Below are 18,069 nucleotides of genomic sequence, written 5' to 3'. Positions count from 1 at the left end.
TGTAAAATATACATTAGAAATGCAATCAAGACTTTGCGGCCTCACAACACACGATATTCGTTCCCTGGCGTTTAAATTGACGGAATTGCCAAAGTGCCAAACAAATTGTCGTTCCTTAAGCAGTTTGCAGGGAAAGGTTCGCTGCATGGACTCCTGCGCAGGCACAAAAAATGAGCTTAGTTTTCGCTCTCCAACGGGAACGTCTTTTAATAGAGTAATGGGTTCACAAACGAAAATGTAAAGATGTTTTTCGATTTACTTGAGCAAGAGTATGAGAAACACAAATTTCCACCATCGGCTATACAGAATGTGGAATTAAATTTAACTAAGTTTAATATTTTTTTTTTTCAAAGAGTAAACCAAGAAGGTCATTAATTAAAATAAAAAAAATATATGAATAAATTCATTGGCTTATTATTAACTCTTACAATTGTTTTTGGTGATTTTATCTAGTGGCCTACTTTATACGAATACCCTGGGCCACATTACCCACCATTTTTCTTTTCATCAACTTTTAAGGTGGTTTCAGTTTTTCTATATTATCAGACGAAAACGATTATATTAGGGTATATTTTGAAATGTAAAGATAATTGAATATCTCTTAGAAAGCAAAAAAAGATCGCTTTTCCATTACGATTTTTTTGGCAGAAATTGATAACAAGGTAAAAAGGGGCCACATTTTTTTTATTTTATTTTATTTTACTCTTATGTGAAAATGTTTGTGTAAAATTTAAGGCCAAAATTTAAATTTAAATGAACTGGCGCAAAATTTTTATATACTCGCTATGGTTTTTATGTCTCACAAGGGAATAATAAAGTGCAGCAGCTATAAGAATTTGCGTACACTCAAAGCGTCAGCGGTAAATTGTAAATAGTTTTTTTTTTTTTATGTAAAAAATTTTCATGCGCAACTGTAATATTTTCGGAAAACAAAATGAGAAAAGAAAAAACGAAAATAAAGATTTTTTATGTATTTTTAAGTTTTATTGAGTGAACTTAGCAAATAGGTTTTTTGTATCAACTAATTAAAAAATACATTACATGCACGAAGATCATTTGAATTGAGTAGATCCGAAGTAAAATAAGTGTGTATGTATGTATGTTTGTATGTAAGTATGTATGAGTAAACGTAAATGCAGCTTAATTAATCAATAAATGCCAACTTAAAAGCAACTTTTATTCTAAACTCTATGCAGTTCTAGTAAACGAAATCAGGAAACAAATGTTACAAAAGTCAAAAGATTGTAAATTTACAACAACACAAAAAACACATAAACAAATGATTGCAGTGTGAGTGCCTTTGCCAGTGGTGGCTTAGAGGCAAAGCGGCGCATTCACTTTTTATCACAATTACGTATGAAGAACTTTTTTAACTGCTAGAAACCGCCACGCCCACCGCCACTGCGCCCAGAGCCGGCCGCACCACCGCCACTCGCACCGAATGCAGACTGCGGCACGAGTATGCGCGGCAATGTCAGCGATCGTTTCGGTATGCAGTGCCTGAGCGGCGAAAACGGCTGCGAGCGCAATTGCTCTTCGGAGGTGCTCAGCTTGCCGTCCCATTCAGCGGGCTGCTCCACACTTATGACGGGCTCCTGCACATTTGTGACGGGCTTCTCCAGTTCTTGCGGCTTAGGCTGATCTACTACTTGCAAGCAATCGCATTCATCCTCATCCACTGCATAGTCGTCCATGTCGGCGTCGAAGGAGGCAATGGGCGCTGTGGCTGCAATCACGGCGAGCGTAGCAGTAGAGCCTCCGTATGAGGACCATTGTCACGCGTATGACTGTGCAGTCTGTGGCATTACACTGTGTGTGTATGACGCGGCGGCGACACTGCCACCAGCCGGCACGTCCAGACTTGCACCCGAGCTGCCACCACGCTCCACCAAATTTTTGAGACGACCACGCAGCTCTTCGAGACTTTTCGATTTTGCCTTGTTGATGCGTTTGTATTTAACATCCTTTGGTTTGGTCACCGAGCGATGGTTGGACATGACGCGATTGTAGTTCGTTACCTGCGACTTAACGCCAGTCGAACTGCCATCGATGTCAGCGGTAGCCAACGCATTCACCTTCTCTGTAGTGGGTGTGGCGGCTGTGGTGCACAACTGCGGTACCTTGACACTGTAGGCTGTATAGCCGTCGTTCGTCGGCGATTCCAGTGGTTGGGATATGCTGTGTTGACGTTGCGGCGAGGGTGGTGTGATGCGAATACTTTCTGTCGTATGCTCCAGCTGTGCGCTGTTAGTTTGATGCAACGTAGGATGAGCGGGTGGGTGAGGCGCTGGTGGATGCGTAGAGTTGCCATCAATTTGTCCTTCCGTTGAGCTCGAACTTAGCGCTTTTTCCGAGCGATTGCGAAATTTGTCACGCTTCTCCGCCACATCAGATGTCGGTTCCGGATCCTCCTCCACCGAGTAAACAGTCTCCAATATTTCCGGGCGTCGCAGGAAACAGTTGTTACGCCGCACGCCGCTGTACTTATTTAAATTCGTTTCGATGGCATCGGAGATGGAGCGCACAATAGTGATGCCATCACCGCCACTCTGGCCGGCGCCAGAGCCGTAGCCACTGCCCGAACCACCACCGCCACTGCTGCGACGGCGTGTACCAAATGGCATATTGCTGCTATCCGAGTCGATGTCTTCCAACACCACTGCCGAGTCGGAGTCATTTAACGAATCCAGCTCCGTGGTGTAGTTCGCCTCTATGGCATCTAGTCCATGATCTGAGAGACGATTCGAAAGTGTATCGATAATTTTTTGCTGTCGCTGTATAGTGAGTTCGCGATGGCTGAGCAAGCTCGCAATTTGTTTTTGCTTACGCTTCAGCCGCGACTCGAGTAGTAGAAGTTGCGAGGTCAGCGTATTCATCTGATCTGTCTTCTCCTTCTGGTAGCGATAGTGTTGTTGTATCTGTAGGAGAAATAAAATGAATGCCAATAAGTAACTCAATTCATCTAACTCAGTGAAAATCAATTCAGACAGACACAAACCTGCAGCGCATATGCCTTCTTCCATTTCATGATGTGCTCCGCCTGACAGCGCACCTTTGTACGCAACTCCTCGATCATGAGTCGCGCCGTGTGCAGGTCCTTTGGATTCTGATTCATCATATTCAGGCGCAGATTGCTGGTGTGCGTACTCACCGGCACGGGGGGCCAGTGAAATTCAAGCCGTGGCGGTTGATTTGCGTCATTCGGTAATGAGCCGCGTGGTTTCGGTGTTAGCGGTTTGTTGGTTGCATCGCTGATGGCTGCGGCCAAAATTCCAACACCACCACTCATGCTGCTACTACTGCCACCGCCACCACCAATTTGGCTGCCAATGTTGCTGCTGTTATTAGTTGACGCCAACGCTGTCACTGCCATTGTGGGTGGCGTTGTTGTTGTTACCGTTGCTGCTGTGTGTTGTGGCTGTGTGGGTTGCTTCTGCACGCTGCATGCCATTGTTATAGTTTTAGCAAGTTGCGTTGCACGGTGCGCTGCATACATTTAGGCGCGCGCTTTAATTCCACTCGTTTTTCAGTGCGTTCAGTTGCTGCCTTGTGTGGGTGGTTGAGTGTTTGCTTTTACGTGGAATAGCTGTATGCAAATATTTACTACGCCGTGGAGATTGCGTGGATTGATTGACATGAGTTGATGCTGAAAGAAAGAGGCGGAAAATTCACTTTCAGAGATTGGTGATGACTAGATGCTGTGTAAACAATAGAGGGTTGTGCAATTTTGTTGAAATTAAGTTTACATACTAACTTATGTTCGACGTTAATTAAAAAAAAAGGTGATACTATTTTTTACGTATTTTCATCAATATTAACTCTTTGTAATTTATGTAAACAGTTTTATGTAATAAGTCTATGAATTTATATGCCGAGACTACTTACTTTTTCTATACTAAAAATGTCAAAACCTTTTGATGTTTCTTATCTTCGTTTATTTATATTGGCTAAGAATAAAATAAGGGACGCAAAGTAATGTAGAAGAAAGAGAGGCCTACCAAGAAAGAGATGGCTTGATGACGTAGAAGCAGACTTAAAAGCGATGCACGTTCGTAATTGGAGAAATGAGGCAAGAGAGAGACTGAATTGGAGGAGGATTGTTGATGAAGCTATATTCCACCACAGGCTGTGAAGCTAAGAGAGAGAGAGAGAAAGAGATAGAAGCTAAGAATTTGCTTTAAAATTTCCTTTGCCTAGTATTAAATCGGTTTGGCTGCCTCATAACAACAAAAAATAATAAAACAATTTGGTGAACTTTTTAGTACAGCAGTTGATCGAAAAGTTTCTGGAACAACCGTCACGTAACGCTCTAAGTCAACTGACGCGAGTTATGTATTTTTTGGTTAGGTTGCTACAGCTGTGACAACCTACAACCTTCCTAACAATTTTATCGCCATTGCTTGTCATTTGTAAAAGTTACGCCGTCTTGGGTAAATATATTTCGGCATGTGTTTTTGATTTTTTTAAATTTAAAAATGGATTTAATTTTGCAAAACCTAGTTGGTATTAAATTTTGCGTTACAAATGATTTCAATGGTGGAAAAATCTTATGAAAAATCTAAAAAATGGAAAATCCTAAAAATGTTGGGAAACTATTTTGGTAATGATACTCCAAAGAAAGCAGCCAAAAGTCATTTACGAGTACCAATAAGGCTGCAAAAGACAACGTGAGCCCATCGAGGATCACGAACGTAGTGGGAGGCCGTCGAAATCTAATGAGAGTATCAATAAAGTCAAAGAAAAGTGGACCAATAACCGCAAATTAACCATCAGAGAGCTGGCAGAGCACTTGAACATTGCTATTGGTGCTAAAGGACCTGAATTACACGCAAACAGGGGACCGCCCTGATACCGCCAAAGATATGACTTCCAAGGCTGAATCTGACCCAACATTCATTTATGAGTGCGACACGCAATTCAGATCGCAGATAAGTAATTGGAGAGCTCCGAAAGGAGTAAGACCAAAAAAACGAAAAAAAAATTTAAGCTCAAGGTTTTTATGGATAATAACGGTATTGTACACCACGAATTTTTGCCAGAATGTCAGATAGTTAATAAGGACATATCCTTCGAATTCATGTGATATGACTCCCTGCGATTTATCTCTGTTTGATAGAGTGAAAAAACATTTCAGGGAACGCGGTTAACAGCCGCATGGAAGTAAATGAGAAATCGGCTCTGATATATATATATATACATAGATATAATAGGTCTATTTATAAGTTCGTGCGGTTTTACAACAGATGGCGTAACTTGATTATTATTCCATCGATCCACATTTCCAAACATTCATTGGAGAGCTACTGTCGTAAGGCACAAACGTCAGTATAAGTTTTTTATTTGAAGCGTACACAACAATATTTTTACCACACTTGAAAATGTCGAATTTCGTGCCAAATAATGTGTTTTTGCGGGGAATTCTTCTTCATTATTTTAATATGAAGAAAAAAGCAGCCGAAAGTCATCGTATCTTGGTGGAAGTTTATGGTGAGCATGCTCTATCTGAGCGAACGTGCCAGAAGTGGTTTGCACGCTTTAAAAGTGGTGATTTTGGCTTGGAAGACGAAGAACGCGAGGGTGCGCCGCCAAAGTTCATGGATACCGAATTGGAGGAATTGCTCGATCAAGATCCGGCTCAAACGCAAGAAGAGGTTGCAAAAACTTTGGGAGTTGATCAATCAACCATTTCCAAACGTTTAAAAGCCATGGGAATGATCCGAAAGGTAGGCCATTGGGTGCCGTATGAATTGAAGCCAAGAGACGTTGAACGCCGTTTTATGGCATGCGAACAACTGCTTCAACGGCACAAAAGAAAGGGTTTTTTGCATCGAATTGTGACTGGCGATGAAAAGTGGGTCCATTACGACAATCCAAAACGTCGGGCAACGTATGGATACCCTGGCCATGCTTCAACATCGACGTCGGCGCAGAATATTCATGGCCTGAAGGTTATGCTGTGTATCTGGTGGGACCAGCTGGGTGTTGTGTATTATGAGCTACTGAAACCGAATGAAACGATTACGGGGGATGTCTACCGACGACAATTGATGCGTTTGAGCCGAGCACTGCGAGAAAAACGGCCGCAATACGCCGATAGACACGACAAAGTTATTTTGCAACATGACAATGCTCGGCCACATGTTGCACAAGTGGTCAAAACATACTTAGAAACGCTCAAATGGGATGTCCTACCCCACCCGCTGTATAGTCCAGACCTTGCGCCATCCGATTACTATCTCTTCCGATCGATGCAACATGGCCTGGCTGACCAGCACTTCCGTAATTACGATGAAGTCAAAAAATGGATCGATTCGTGGATTGCGGCAAAACCGACCGAATTTTTCACAAAGGGAATCCGTGAATTGCCAGGAAGATGGGAAAAAGTAGTAGTAAGCGATGGACAATATTTTGAATATTAAATTTGTAACCATTTTACGTCAATAAAGTTTCAAATTTCGAAAAAAAACCGCACGAACTTATTCATAGTCCTATTATATAATTCTCGCGTACACCCTTTTTGGGTGTTTGGCTAAGCTCCTCCTCCTATTTGTGGTGTGCGTCTTGATGTTGTTCCACAAATGGGGTGGCCTACAGTTTCAAGCTGACTCCAAACGGCAGATATTTTTTTATGAGGAGCTTTTTCATGGCAGATATACACTCCGAGATTTACCATTGCCTGCCGAGGGGCGACCACTATTAGAAAAATGTTTTTCTTAATTTTGGTGTTTCACCGAGATTCGAACCAACGTTCTCTCTGTGAATTCCAAATGATAGTCACGCACCAACCCTGGTTCTGCTTCAGAATGATAGATGGTTTCGTATGAAAAGCCTTTTCACGGCAGAAATACATTTGGGATTTTGCTTACATTGGGCAGAAAGCAACCGTTATTAGAAACAAAATATTTTTTTTTTTATTATTTGGTGTTTCATTCCCACAGTGGGTTTCGTAGCAGAGCCAATTACCTGGCAGTCACGCGAAAACCCACCCATCTAAGGCAGCCCAATAAAACAATTTATTTGAGCAACCACAAAAGGAGTGTAATAGGGTCAAAAGCAACAAACTTGCATCACCAGAAAGATATCTCATATTGTAAACCAGATTTTTTAGAGCAAAAGTCAACCCAAGAGCCTAAAAAACAAAACGTTAAATTTTAATTAATTGACACCGCCAACGTGGCTGACATACCGAATATCGAACTTCATCGCCTACAACTGCAGACCATAAAAAATCGATAATAATGGCTCTAAAGTCATCACTCTTGGTCAAATATCATTTGAAGCTGTATTTTTGATAGGAAATCTGTACCTAAATATCAATATCTGCAGCTGAGTCGGCAGAAACGTTAAAGCTGCGAGGTTTGCTTTCAATACTTAAACCAAATCGAACTTTGTGCAAATCAACAAAATGTTGCGCGAAATGTAAAGTTTTTGAGATCAAATCTGATGTTTCATAAAGCGGATGCGACAAGTAGGTATCTAAGTACCCACCCTAAGTACCCACCCTAACTTAGCCCTTATAGCTTTACTGACACTTTAACCAGCTTACGTCTGCTACAGCGTACACAGAAAATTAGGCGAAAGGCAAATGACCAAACACGCGGCAGCAAATGTCACATTTTTATCCTATTCTCCAAAGATAGACTTTGACACCGGCGCATTTAATTTGCTACTTCTCCACACACCCGTCTGCAATGACGATGTCAGCAATCGAAAAACTCCCATCGACACGTTGTTGCATTGAAATTGATTTTTGCCCTGCCAACGTCCCACTGCGGCGGCAATGCGGACTGTTTTCACAGCAACTGCCACATGGACTCGAATGCGCTGGTTAACTGTGTAGGTGCCTTTGCATGTGGCACATTGGACTAGTGGAAATCATCGAATTAACTGCAGGAGGTATGGACGCCTATGGCGGAAATGGCAATCAAATCACAACGACAATTCGTTAGGGAATCAATTTGTATGTAATTAAATAAATTGGGGTTTGGCCTCGATTGAGAATTCTACGTGCACGCTGCGATTAAAGGCCAGCCAAGAAGTAAGAGGATAAGGAATAGCAGCAAACGAGTCAAAGCAGTGCAATTTCTGTTCATGGTGGGAGTTTTGGTGGTTTAATGATATCCGAGATATTTTGGAAAAATGAGAATGTACATACACACATACACACATAGTTGTAGTTAGGAAAGGTATACGACAGCATATGGGGATATTATTTCAAGTTTCGATTTTGTTGAGTAAGGGGTGTTTTTTCAAGCACATAACTTTCGGTAGGGCGTTTGTCAGGATAGCACTCTATGTATTTTGGCAAACTACCTAAGCCATAACTCCATAACACGTGGAACATATAACGGTAATAGTTCATTAAAACGCAAAATAATTGTTTAATTATCAAAATTTATTTTGTCGCCTTCAAAATAGGCTCCATTCGAAGCAATACGCATATGTGAACGATTAGTTCAGTCCTCAAAGCACCTTTTAAATGCATTTGAAGAGATCTGCTTCAGCTCCTTCAGCGAATTCTTCTTAATGGCCCCAATCGACTCAAAGCGGCGTCCGCGGAGTGACAATTTAAGTGAATACGGTGCTTTTTCGCTGATATTTGTCGAGTTTTTGGTCAAAAAAGTGTTCACAGTATGAACCTTGTGAGACGGTGCGTTATCGTAATGCCAGATCCATGAGTTTTCTTTCCAAAAATTGGGCCGTTTCCTATACACATTCTTCCTCAAACGTTGCATAACTTCCAAATACTATTCTTTATTTACCGTAGAACCATTTGGAACGAATTCCGAGTGCACAGCACCCTGATAATCAAAGGAAACAAGTAGCAGGACTTTCACTTTTGACGTGGTTTTTTGGGTTTCGGTTCATGTGGATAGCGCCATTCAGCCGCCTGTTGACTGGTTGACTGGTTTGCATGTCAAACTAATATACCCACGTCACATCACCTGTTATGATGCGCTGGATAAACTTTGGGTCCGAATTCACTTGCTCAAGCATGTCTTCAGCCACTTTCGTCCGATGAATTTTTTGAAAGAAATTCAAATCTCTGGGAACGAGTCGAGCAGCCAAGCGTCTCATGCCAATTGATGGTGTAAAATGTTGCGAATTGATTCGTGGGACACGCTAAGCTCACGAGCTACCTCCCTCAAACTTAAATGATGGTTTGATGGTTTTCCTTGACTTTGTCAACGTTTCCATCCGTTGAAATTATTTATATTCGAACATTTTTTAAACAAAAGAGCTTGACCGCGGTTGTATTTAATGTTTGAGACATAAGTAAGTGTAATTTTTTTTTTTTTTTTAATTTTGTGTAACCAAGTATTAGTAAAAAACAACAAAGGACTTTAAAAACCCAGCGTGCCGACCGTGCCGGAAAAAAATAGTGTGGCGGTGGAGGGTTAACTGTAGGGGCTTGGCTGAAATTTTATTGATAATTTTTATTAATTGGCATACTAAGCTATTAACTAAAAACAGAAAAATAATCAGATCATTGAACTAACTTTTAATGAAAAGTGCAACAAGCAACAAAAAACAATTTTTTTTAATTACCTGGAAAAGCGAATATCTCGAAAACGGTTAAGCTTTGGTTACTATGTTACTTAAGGGTGAACGCCAATGTGAAAATTCAAAAAAATCAATTTTTTTTTTACATAAATTGTTAGTATAACTACTCAAGAATATGTGGTAAAAATTTTAAAGCGGAATTCGCTTTACTTCCGACTCTACGTGCACTTAAGTGAGTGCCCGACGGTTCGACTTTTTTTGATACGGCGGCAACGATTTCTCGAAGACTAATGAACCGATTTTAATTTTCTTTTTTTTCAAAATTTTTGTTATCGCATTGGCTTTTGTTGCCCGAAGCCGATTTTCAAAATTTTGAAAATAACTATTTTTTTGGGCCTGTTGAAAATCAAAAAAATGGTGAAAAGCACACAACGAAATTCAAATCACCACCAGTTTATCAAAAAAAAAAAAAAAAAAAAAAACCAATGGCTACGTAGAACGACAGCCACTATTGTGTAGCTTAATAAAATTTTTGGTTTTTTGATTTCATATGATTATTCATTGCTGTATTTTTCGCGTTCAATTCGGCTGTCACAGTTTTTTGGATCGCCTCGATGGAGTCGAAACGTCTCCCCTTCAGCTTTCTTTTCAGGCGCGGGAACAAGAAGAAGTCCGGAGGGGACAGGTCTGTGATGTAGAGAGTGTGTGGAAGCACCGGAACGCCCATCTTGGCCAATGCAGAGGTGCAGAGGAAGGCGGTGTGCGCCGGGGCATTGTCGTGATGAAGGGTCCAATTGTTGACGAGGTCGGGACGAACCTGGGCGACGCGGTTTTTCAGCTGAAGGAGCACTTTAAGCCGCGTTTACAGTGCTTCCTGAAGGTACAAACTACTAAGCTTTACGCAAAATTTGATGGAGTAACGTTGCTCCAACGCGGCATTTTCGCCAATGCAAAATCCTAACACACTTTTAAAACAGCTTTCACGCGCAGAGCGATGTTGACTGCACCGCGCTGTTGCTAGCAAACTGGGACCGGTTTCTAGTGGAAGGGGAATGTCCAACGTTCATTTTCCCCCACCAGCCGATTCGGTTGATCGCTTGGCAGACGCTCCGCGTGGGAAGGCTCATTACTTTTCAATCAAATCCTGTATTTTCTGGAAAGCCTGTACTCTGGTAACCCTGCACTCTAAAAACAGCACCTGTTACACTGATATGTGCACTGCTGAATTTTGCTCAAATATTGGCAAATGCAAGTGATAAAATGTGCAGAATAACACACGAAAATAAAACTATATTATCCTTTAATTATAATCCAGAAATTTGATACTCTGAAATTTTTAAGTTTGTTATTTTAATTGATGCATTGCCACAGCTTGCAACACAGCTCTAGTATCAGCATAATTGAATGAAATCCCACATGAATTTATTTTGCTCTCGCCGCACAAAAGCCCAATAAAATCACAGCAAAAGAAAAACGAAAATCCGTATATATTTATTTATTGCATTATTTAAAATTTTACAAAATTACCTGTTTCGTACCACCAGCAGATTATCTGCCTACTAAACAACCATAAACGCATAATAGCATAAATAGTTGAAAAAAAATCACAAAAATTATTAAAATGCTTTACAACCATCGATTAGTCAACCACAACCACAATTTGTCTCCGATAATCTGAAAATAAACGCATACTTCAATGCTGTTTGGCCGCTACTGGTGACAAAATCTAAAATTGGAATTCCTGTAGCGCAACTCCATAGCGTTTGGCGAAAATTTCCACCGAATTGCAAAGCTGTCGTCTACAGTGTGGCGCGCTAATTGCATTTAATAGAATGTGCTGGCAATGCAATTTGGCCGTGCGCAGAACTCGTTATTCCAATTAAAAATTATTGCATATTAATAGGCGCATAAGCTGAATGCGCTATACGGAGCGCATTAAAGCACATGCAATTAGTTTTATGCGCTAAAATAAGCAATCACAGGAGCTGAAAACAATGAAACGTATTTACAACTGCGTGCGAAGTAATGGCAGTGAAGAAAAAATGAAAAAAATGTGGCTGCGTTTGCAATTAAGTTTTTTTTTTAGTTTTACTAAAATTAATTAATTTAATACTCAACGTTCAAGTATACATTTATTTTTTACATTTGGAATAATGTGTTCGATTTGACGTATTTGGTATGCAGAATTTCCGAAGAAAATACGCAGGCGATGAAGCGTTAAGCTGTGAAGACTTCACGAGAAGTGACAAGCTAGACCAACAAATTAAGATGCAGTTGCTACACTTGCTAGGGTATACTACTGTGGGCAAAAAGTAAGGTGAATTTATTTGTCAAACTTCGCGGGATTAAAATTTCGCTCTACTTATTTTTTTCAAGAGTTGGTAGCACTGTTAATAACATCTGGGCCAACTTTCATGTGAATGTCATTATCAGTAATATATTTACGCTTGTGTTTACCAAACGACCAAGAGTGCATTTTTCGATTTTTATAATGTCTGATTTGATTGAGCAGAGAAGTGCTATCAAATTTGGTTTGCGGAATGAAATTTCGGCTGCGGAAACGTTTAGCATGTTGCAGAAAAATGTTTATAAGTGGTACAAAGACTTCAAAGAGGGTCGAGAACGTGTTGATGACTTGGAGCGCTCGGGACGACCATCGACGTCAACAGATGACCAACACGTCAATAAAGTGAAGGAGTTAGTGCTCAAAAATCGTCGGTTGACTGTAAAAGACCTTATTGATATGATCGGAATAATAGAAGGATCTGTGAAAACCATTTTGAAAGACCATTTGGGCCTACGAAAAGTCAAATTTCTTTTGGTACCGAAAACTCACACTTTCTTGGAAAAAAGTCGTCGCGTTGATGTGTGTGAAACAATGCTTTCAGACTATCAGGACAAGCTCAAATGCATCATTACGGGAGATGAGACTTGGATTTATGCTTACGACCCTGAAACAACCGACTAATCAAGCGAATATCGTGCTAAAGGCGAGGCCAGACCGAAAAGAGCACGTCAAAGTCGTTCAAAAATAAAGGTCATGATGACAGTTTTTTTCGATTTTCGTGGTGTGGTGCACTATGAACTCCTTCCACCTGGCCAAACTGTTAATAAGGAATATTATTTGAGCGTTATGCGTCGTTTACGTGAAGCAATTCGTCTAAAAAGATCAGAATTAAGGACCAACAACTCTTGATTTTTGCATCACGATAATGCACCGTCTCACACTGCACTCGTTCTTCGTGACCATTTCGCCACGCTTCGTGACCAGTTCCACGCATATCGTTCCGCAACCACCGTATTCGCCTTATTTGGCTCCGTGTAACTTCTCGCTATTCCCAAAACTCAAGAGGCCACTCCGGGGAACGCGTTTCGAGTCGATTGAGGAGATAAAAGCTGAATCGAAGAAGGTGCTGATGGCTATACCGGAAATAGACTATTTGGCATGTTTCGGGGATTGGAAAAATCGTTGGCATCAGTGTATGAAATTGATGTACAAGAATAAATACAGATTTTTCATTTTACAACCAAATTCACCTTACTCTTTGCCCACATTAGTAATTTAAGTAAACGTAGGTACTTACCCTAAGTCTAACTTAGACGGCTAACTAGGAATTTGTGCCAAGTGTGTGCATTAAACAAAGAGGAGTAGTCGAAGAGGAGACATAAGAGAGATACTCAAGCGGTGAGGATTAGAAGTTTCGCAGGTGGCTAATAGCCAAAGCAAACCAAACCTGATGTCTCTTCAGATGTATGCAGGAAAAAATAACTAAGAAGTTTGACTCTTAACCTAGTAAAAGCACGGCATCTGAGGAATTAAAGCTGAGATGATACCTGCTCATCATTCGCCATACAGCTACTGCAAAAGTGATTCAAGGTGACAGCAAAGAATATTCAATAGACTATGGCTATGGGGAGTTAAAGTTTTGTTAGCCTTAGAAGCTCCTTTGAATGCTTAAGAGTGGCTTAGCTATAAGAATACTTGACCTTAGGTAAGGTTAGGTTAGGTTATGGTGGTAGTCGGTCTGTCGACCAACTCTCTTAGACCTCACAGGTCTGTTGTGATACCTCAGAGCGGCAAAGGACCTTATTTACTTTTTTTTCGTGGAACCATTTTGTGGCTGTTATGAAGCACAGAAGCGGTGCGAACCCCACGCCCGACAGTTCTGTAAGAGAATTGAAAAAGTATTTACCTAGAAATCTAACTCTGATTTTAGCTAAGGCTGGACATTTGCAGAGGATGTGCTCAACTGTTTCTTCCTCTTCCTCACCTCTACAACTTTTAAAATATTTATGGAGTCAACTGGTAGTCTGAAGAAATGCCTACCAAATAGCCAATGACCGGTTATACCAGCCACGACTCTCGAGATATTCTCCTTTTAGAAGCCTTTGTCTTTTTCTTAATTATTTGCGGCCATAGTAGCCTAGCTGTTACGCATTTGTCTTCTTCTCTCCATGCACTATTGGACTCTTGGATAATCTTGGATAATCATAATAATCATTCTTAATTATTAATTTGCTCGTGGCCATAGGTATTCCAATGGAAATTTTATCAATGATATTTGATCTCGCATCCTGTGTTTTCCACCAGTGCTGGCTGAGTTGGCGCGAGACCCAAATAACCGAGAGTAAGCCATATGTAAACGAGAGAGTTCGCACTGGCTTTTTAAATGGAAAAACCATAGAAAAATCTGGCTGCTCCACCTTTTCATCTGCCCAAAGAAGCAGTTTTCTGCAATATTCCGAAGACCTTAAACCTTGTAAGCCTGCAAGTGATATATTCAAATGCGACCGAAGGGTCCATCGTTCGCCGACTAATTTCGAGTCCATTGTGACCTTGACCTTGATCCTATGAGCTTGACTGCTTCTTTGTTAGCAGCCAACTTCGCCTCTAAAATATTGCATTAATTAAACTTAATGGAGAGTTACCGCAAAGGTCTTTTCTACCAAATTCCCCATCTAACTTCGCTGTTCAAGTGAAGCATATTTTTCAACTGAGCTCCAATTACTGTAATAAATTTAAGAAAATAATTTTTGCTTTTTTTCCCATAGTCTTTACTCCAATTCCAATTTAATATTGCATTAAAAATATATCGAAAAATTGTGCAGCACTCAAGTGCTGATACTTTTCCACAAAAATAAAATGCAAAGAATTTATTTGATAATTTTTTCTCACCCAAAGAATTTTAGTAAAAATTGCCATTTCTAACGAACAACAAAAACAACAAGACATCATAATATTTTAAATAAACTATTTGCAACACAAATCAACAGCAGCAGAAGCAAAACTAATGGCGAATGCCGCACATTCTTGTGTGCCACACATTAGTGCAATGCAATTTAACAATTCAACAAGTCAGCGCGACTCAACCAAAAACAATAGTAACAACTGTATATATAGCCTACAAGCAGCAACAATAATATTAATAGCTTTGCTGAGTGGCAGTGGCATGATTGCATGACTGATGAGTGGCTAAGTTGCAATTAAAGAATCCACGAATCGCTTGCTGTTGTTGGGCCAAGGGACGCCAGTACTAGCGAACTGACGTGGAACGGCGTGTTGCACATAGCAGCGGAAGGGCACTTTGATGTGCTGATAGCTTTGAAGGAATTCTTTGTGATTTTGTTTTTTATGAAAAAATACTGTAAGCAGCTTGATTTCCGTTTTCAATTGTTGCATGCCACAAATAACATGTGCATGCAACATGCAATATTCTTGCAATAAGAATCAAAACTAATGACAAGCGGAAAAGATGTGTGGAATTGTTGAGTTGCTTAGTGAAGATTTCAATGATAAGCTGCCATGTACAGCAGGGTGGCTCGTGATTTGAAGGTCATGCGTTCGTTTCCTACTTCAAACGTAAATTAATAATTTTCTAATAGGCTTTAATTTGTAATTCAAGAATGTCTGGCACACGCAAGTTAACCTCGCTAAGTCAGCTGGAATGGTTTTTCAGACAGGTGGCAGGTTAGGAGAATGTGGAAAATGGCTGTTTAGAGGGGAGAACTTTCAATATCGACGGACATCAAAGCTTAGTTTTAAAAAGCACGTTGAGGACAGGAATTGTCTAGCCAGAACTAGCGTAAATGTAACTTCAAAGACTTTTCTCACCAAAAATGAAATGAAGCTAACCACAAAATTCAAGTTGTTTTAGCTGTCACCAGAGTAATATGTACAAAGTTATGGGACGCAAGTATGGGAATTTGATATGTTCGAAGAAGTTGAAAATTCAATTATATTTTTCAAAAAGGATTTTTCAACTGCACACAAATACGCCATCTTCTTGTATTTTCTTAGAAACTGACACATGGAATTCTCATTTATATACATTGAGAGTTCACTTTCGATACATTTTTATTTTGACTGACGCTACAAGATTGCCACACAAACTTTCGAAAATTATCATAGAGAGAAATATCTTTTGCTCGAAAGCAATTCAAAGTTTAGCGAGAAAGCTGAGCATTGAGTGGAGTTTTGAAACTCAAAATAGGGGAAAGTGGAAAAAAATGCATTTACTTTTACAAAATATGGATAAGAAAGTCAACAGACTTTATGAGAATTAGAGCACAGCATCGGTAAAAGTTATTTAGTTATGTTTTTGGGGCGATATGTTGGTATTCATGTCTCTCACTCATACCGACGAGGTAGGCCATTTTGAATGTTCGGTTAATTGTTGACAGCTGCTTTGCTTGCAGGTGTTTCGGCTCGTCTTCGATATTTACCTATTCAAAAAGATGGATCAAAGAACCTGTATCAAATTTTGTGTGAAAAACGAAATTAAGCCCGCGGATGCATTCCAAATGTTGACTGTGTCATACGGAGAAGCTACTTTGGACCAAAACAACGTTTATCGGTGGTACAAAATGTTCTCCGAAGGCCGAGAAGATGTGAACGACGAAAAGCGTGCCGGACGCCCGAGCACTTCAACAACACACACACAATGAAAAAATTGATGAAGTGAAGAAAATGGTATTGCCCAATCATCGAATCACCATTAGAGAAGTTGCTGAGGACCTGGACATATCGATTGGCTCGTGCCATTCGATTTTTTTCAATGATTTGGGCATGAGACGGGTCGCCGCAAAATTCGTACCAAAACTGATCAATTTCGACCAAATGCAGCATCGCATGAACATTGCTAATGAGATCTTGGACTCAGTCCGCGACGACCCAAATTTGCTCTAGAGGGTTATAACTGGTGACGAGTCGTGAGTTTATGGTTATGACGTGGAAGCCAAAGCTCAATCATCTCACCGGAAGCTCCCGCACGAACCAATACCGAAAAAAGCACACTCAGTTCCGTCGAATGTAAAAGTTTAGCTTACCGTATTCTTCGATTGCAGGGGCGTTATGCATCATGAGTTCTTGCCACAGGGTAAAACGGTCAATAAGTAATATTACCTGGAAGTTATACGCAATTTGCGTGGAGCAATTCGCCATCCGCCAGAAACGCCTGGATTTGTGGAAGAACAAAAATTGACTCTTGTATCACGATAACGTCCCTGCTCACACATCGTTGCTTGTGCGCGACTTTTTGGCCAAAAGCAACACACTATTGATGCTACAGCCACCGTATTCCCCAGATCTGTCCCCCCGTGACTTTTTCTTGCTCCCGAAACTGAAGAGGCCCATTAAAGGACGAGCCTGCGCATCGAAGGAGGAGCTGAACAATATAAAGAAAAAAATATTTTTTGAAGTGCTTCGGGATTGGAAAAAACGTTGGCATAAGTGCATAATATCGCATGGGGATTACTTTGAACGGGAACAAAATAGATATTAATGAATAAATAAATAATTTTTGAAAAAATACAAAATTCGCGATGCTATTTGAACACACCTCGTATACATTTTCAGAGTTCAAAATTACAAGTAAATTTTAACAATATTTTCTAATTTTACATTCTAGATTATCTTTCGTTCAAATCGTAAAACAAAACACTGCAAAATGCGCAAAATTCGTTTCGTAAGCTCCCATGAGCTTTAATTCTATTCAAGCAGCAATTTCACTCTCACTTGGAAAAAAGTGCACAAACCCATTAAAAAAAAGAAAATCAACTAACTAACCATTGTCAGTTGCATGCAACAATCGCTGCGTACCTAACCATTCATCACTTTAATTATGACAATTGAATTTGTGTTCAACAAAAGACACCGACCGACCGACCGACCGATAGCCAAGAGCATTTTGCATGGCTTGGATGCAACAACTCTACTCAACTTAAATCAAGTCAATTCCAAAGAATGACTGACAAACTGATTGTTTGAGTGATTTAGTAATGGACAGTCATGCATTTTTTATGCAACGATAGAAAAAATGTATGGCTTTAGAGATACATAGGCACACATATATACATATGTACGTACGTACATGCGTGTACTTGCGAACTCTCATACATTTATAAATACGCCACGTACTTTGATTGCTAGCTACTGGCCGCACTTCTCTTCCAATTTGCGGCGTGCGTCTAAACGAAAGGTGACCTTCCGCTCACTGCCGCCCCTCAAACTGCACATTCCTTGTATAAAGAAAATGTATATGGTAGTAAAATACTCGTAGAGTGTTG

At 40.3% G+C, this 18,069-nt stretch overlaps 2 protein-coding genes across 2 annotated transcripts in view; both read right to left on the bottom strand.

Annotated features, from left to right (window-relative positions):
• Positions 1-1,376: 1,376 nt before the first annotated feature.
• On the bottom strand, positions 1,377-1,694 carry LOC128863953 (uncharacterized). Its single transcript, XM_054103389.1, has one exon. The coding sequence runs from the start codon at positions 1,692-1,694 to the stop codon at positions 1,377-1,379; it is 318 nt and encodes a 105-aa protein (XP_053959364.1).
• An 81-nt stretch (positions 1,695-1,775) lies between these two features.
• The window catches only part of LOC128863952 (uncharacterized), an 85,584-nt gene continuing 69,290 nt past the window's right edge, over positions 1,776-18,069 (bottom strand). The window contains exons 3-4 of the mRNA XM_054103388.1: positions 2,999-3,646; positions 1,776-2,918 (exon numbers count right to left, since the gene is read on the bottom strand). Coding sequence (XP_053959363.1) covers positions 1,776-2,918; positions 2,999-3,496 — 1,641 coding nt within the window. The 5' untranslated portion in view covers positions 3,497-3,646. The remainder of the gene's footprint in view (positions 2,919-2,998; positions 3,647-18,069) is intronic.

The sequence above is a fragment of the Anastrepha ludens genome, chromosome 5 (genome assembly GCF_028408465.1).
Source record: "Anastrepha ludens isolate Willacy chromosome 5, idAnaLude1.1, whole genome shotgun sequence".
Taxonomy (NCBI): Eukaryota; Metazoa; Arthropoda; class Insecta; order Diptera; family Tephritidae; genus Anastrepha; species Anastrepha ludens.
The sequence above is the reverse complement of the archived record's forward strand: the minus strand, read 5'-3'. Positions and strand labels throughout refer to the sequence as shown.

Excerpts from the sequence above, each read along its gene's own strand:
- LOC128863953 (XM_054103389.1), bottom strand. The coding sequence starts at position 1,694 with ATGGACGACTATGCAGTGGATGAGGATGAATGCGATTGCTTGCAAGTA.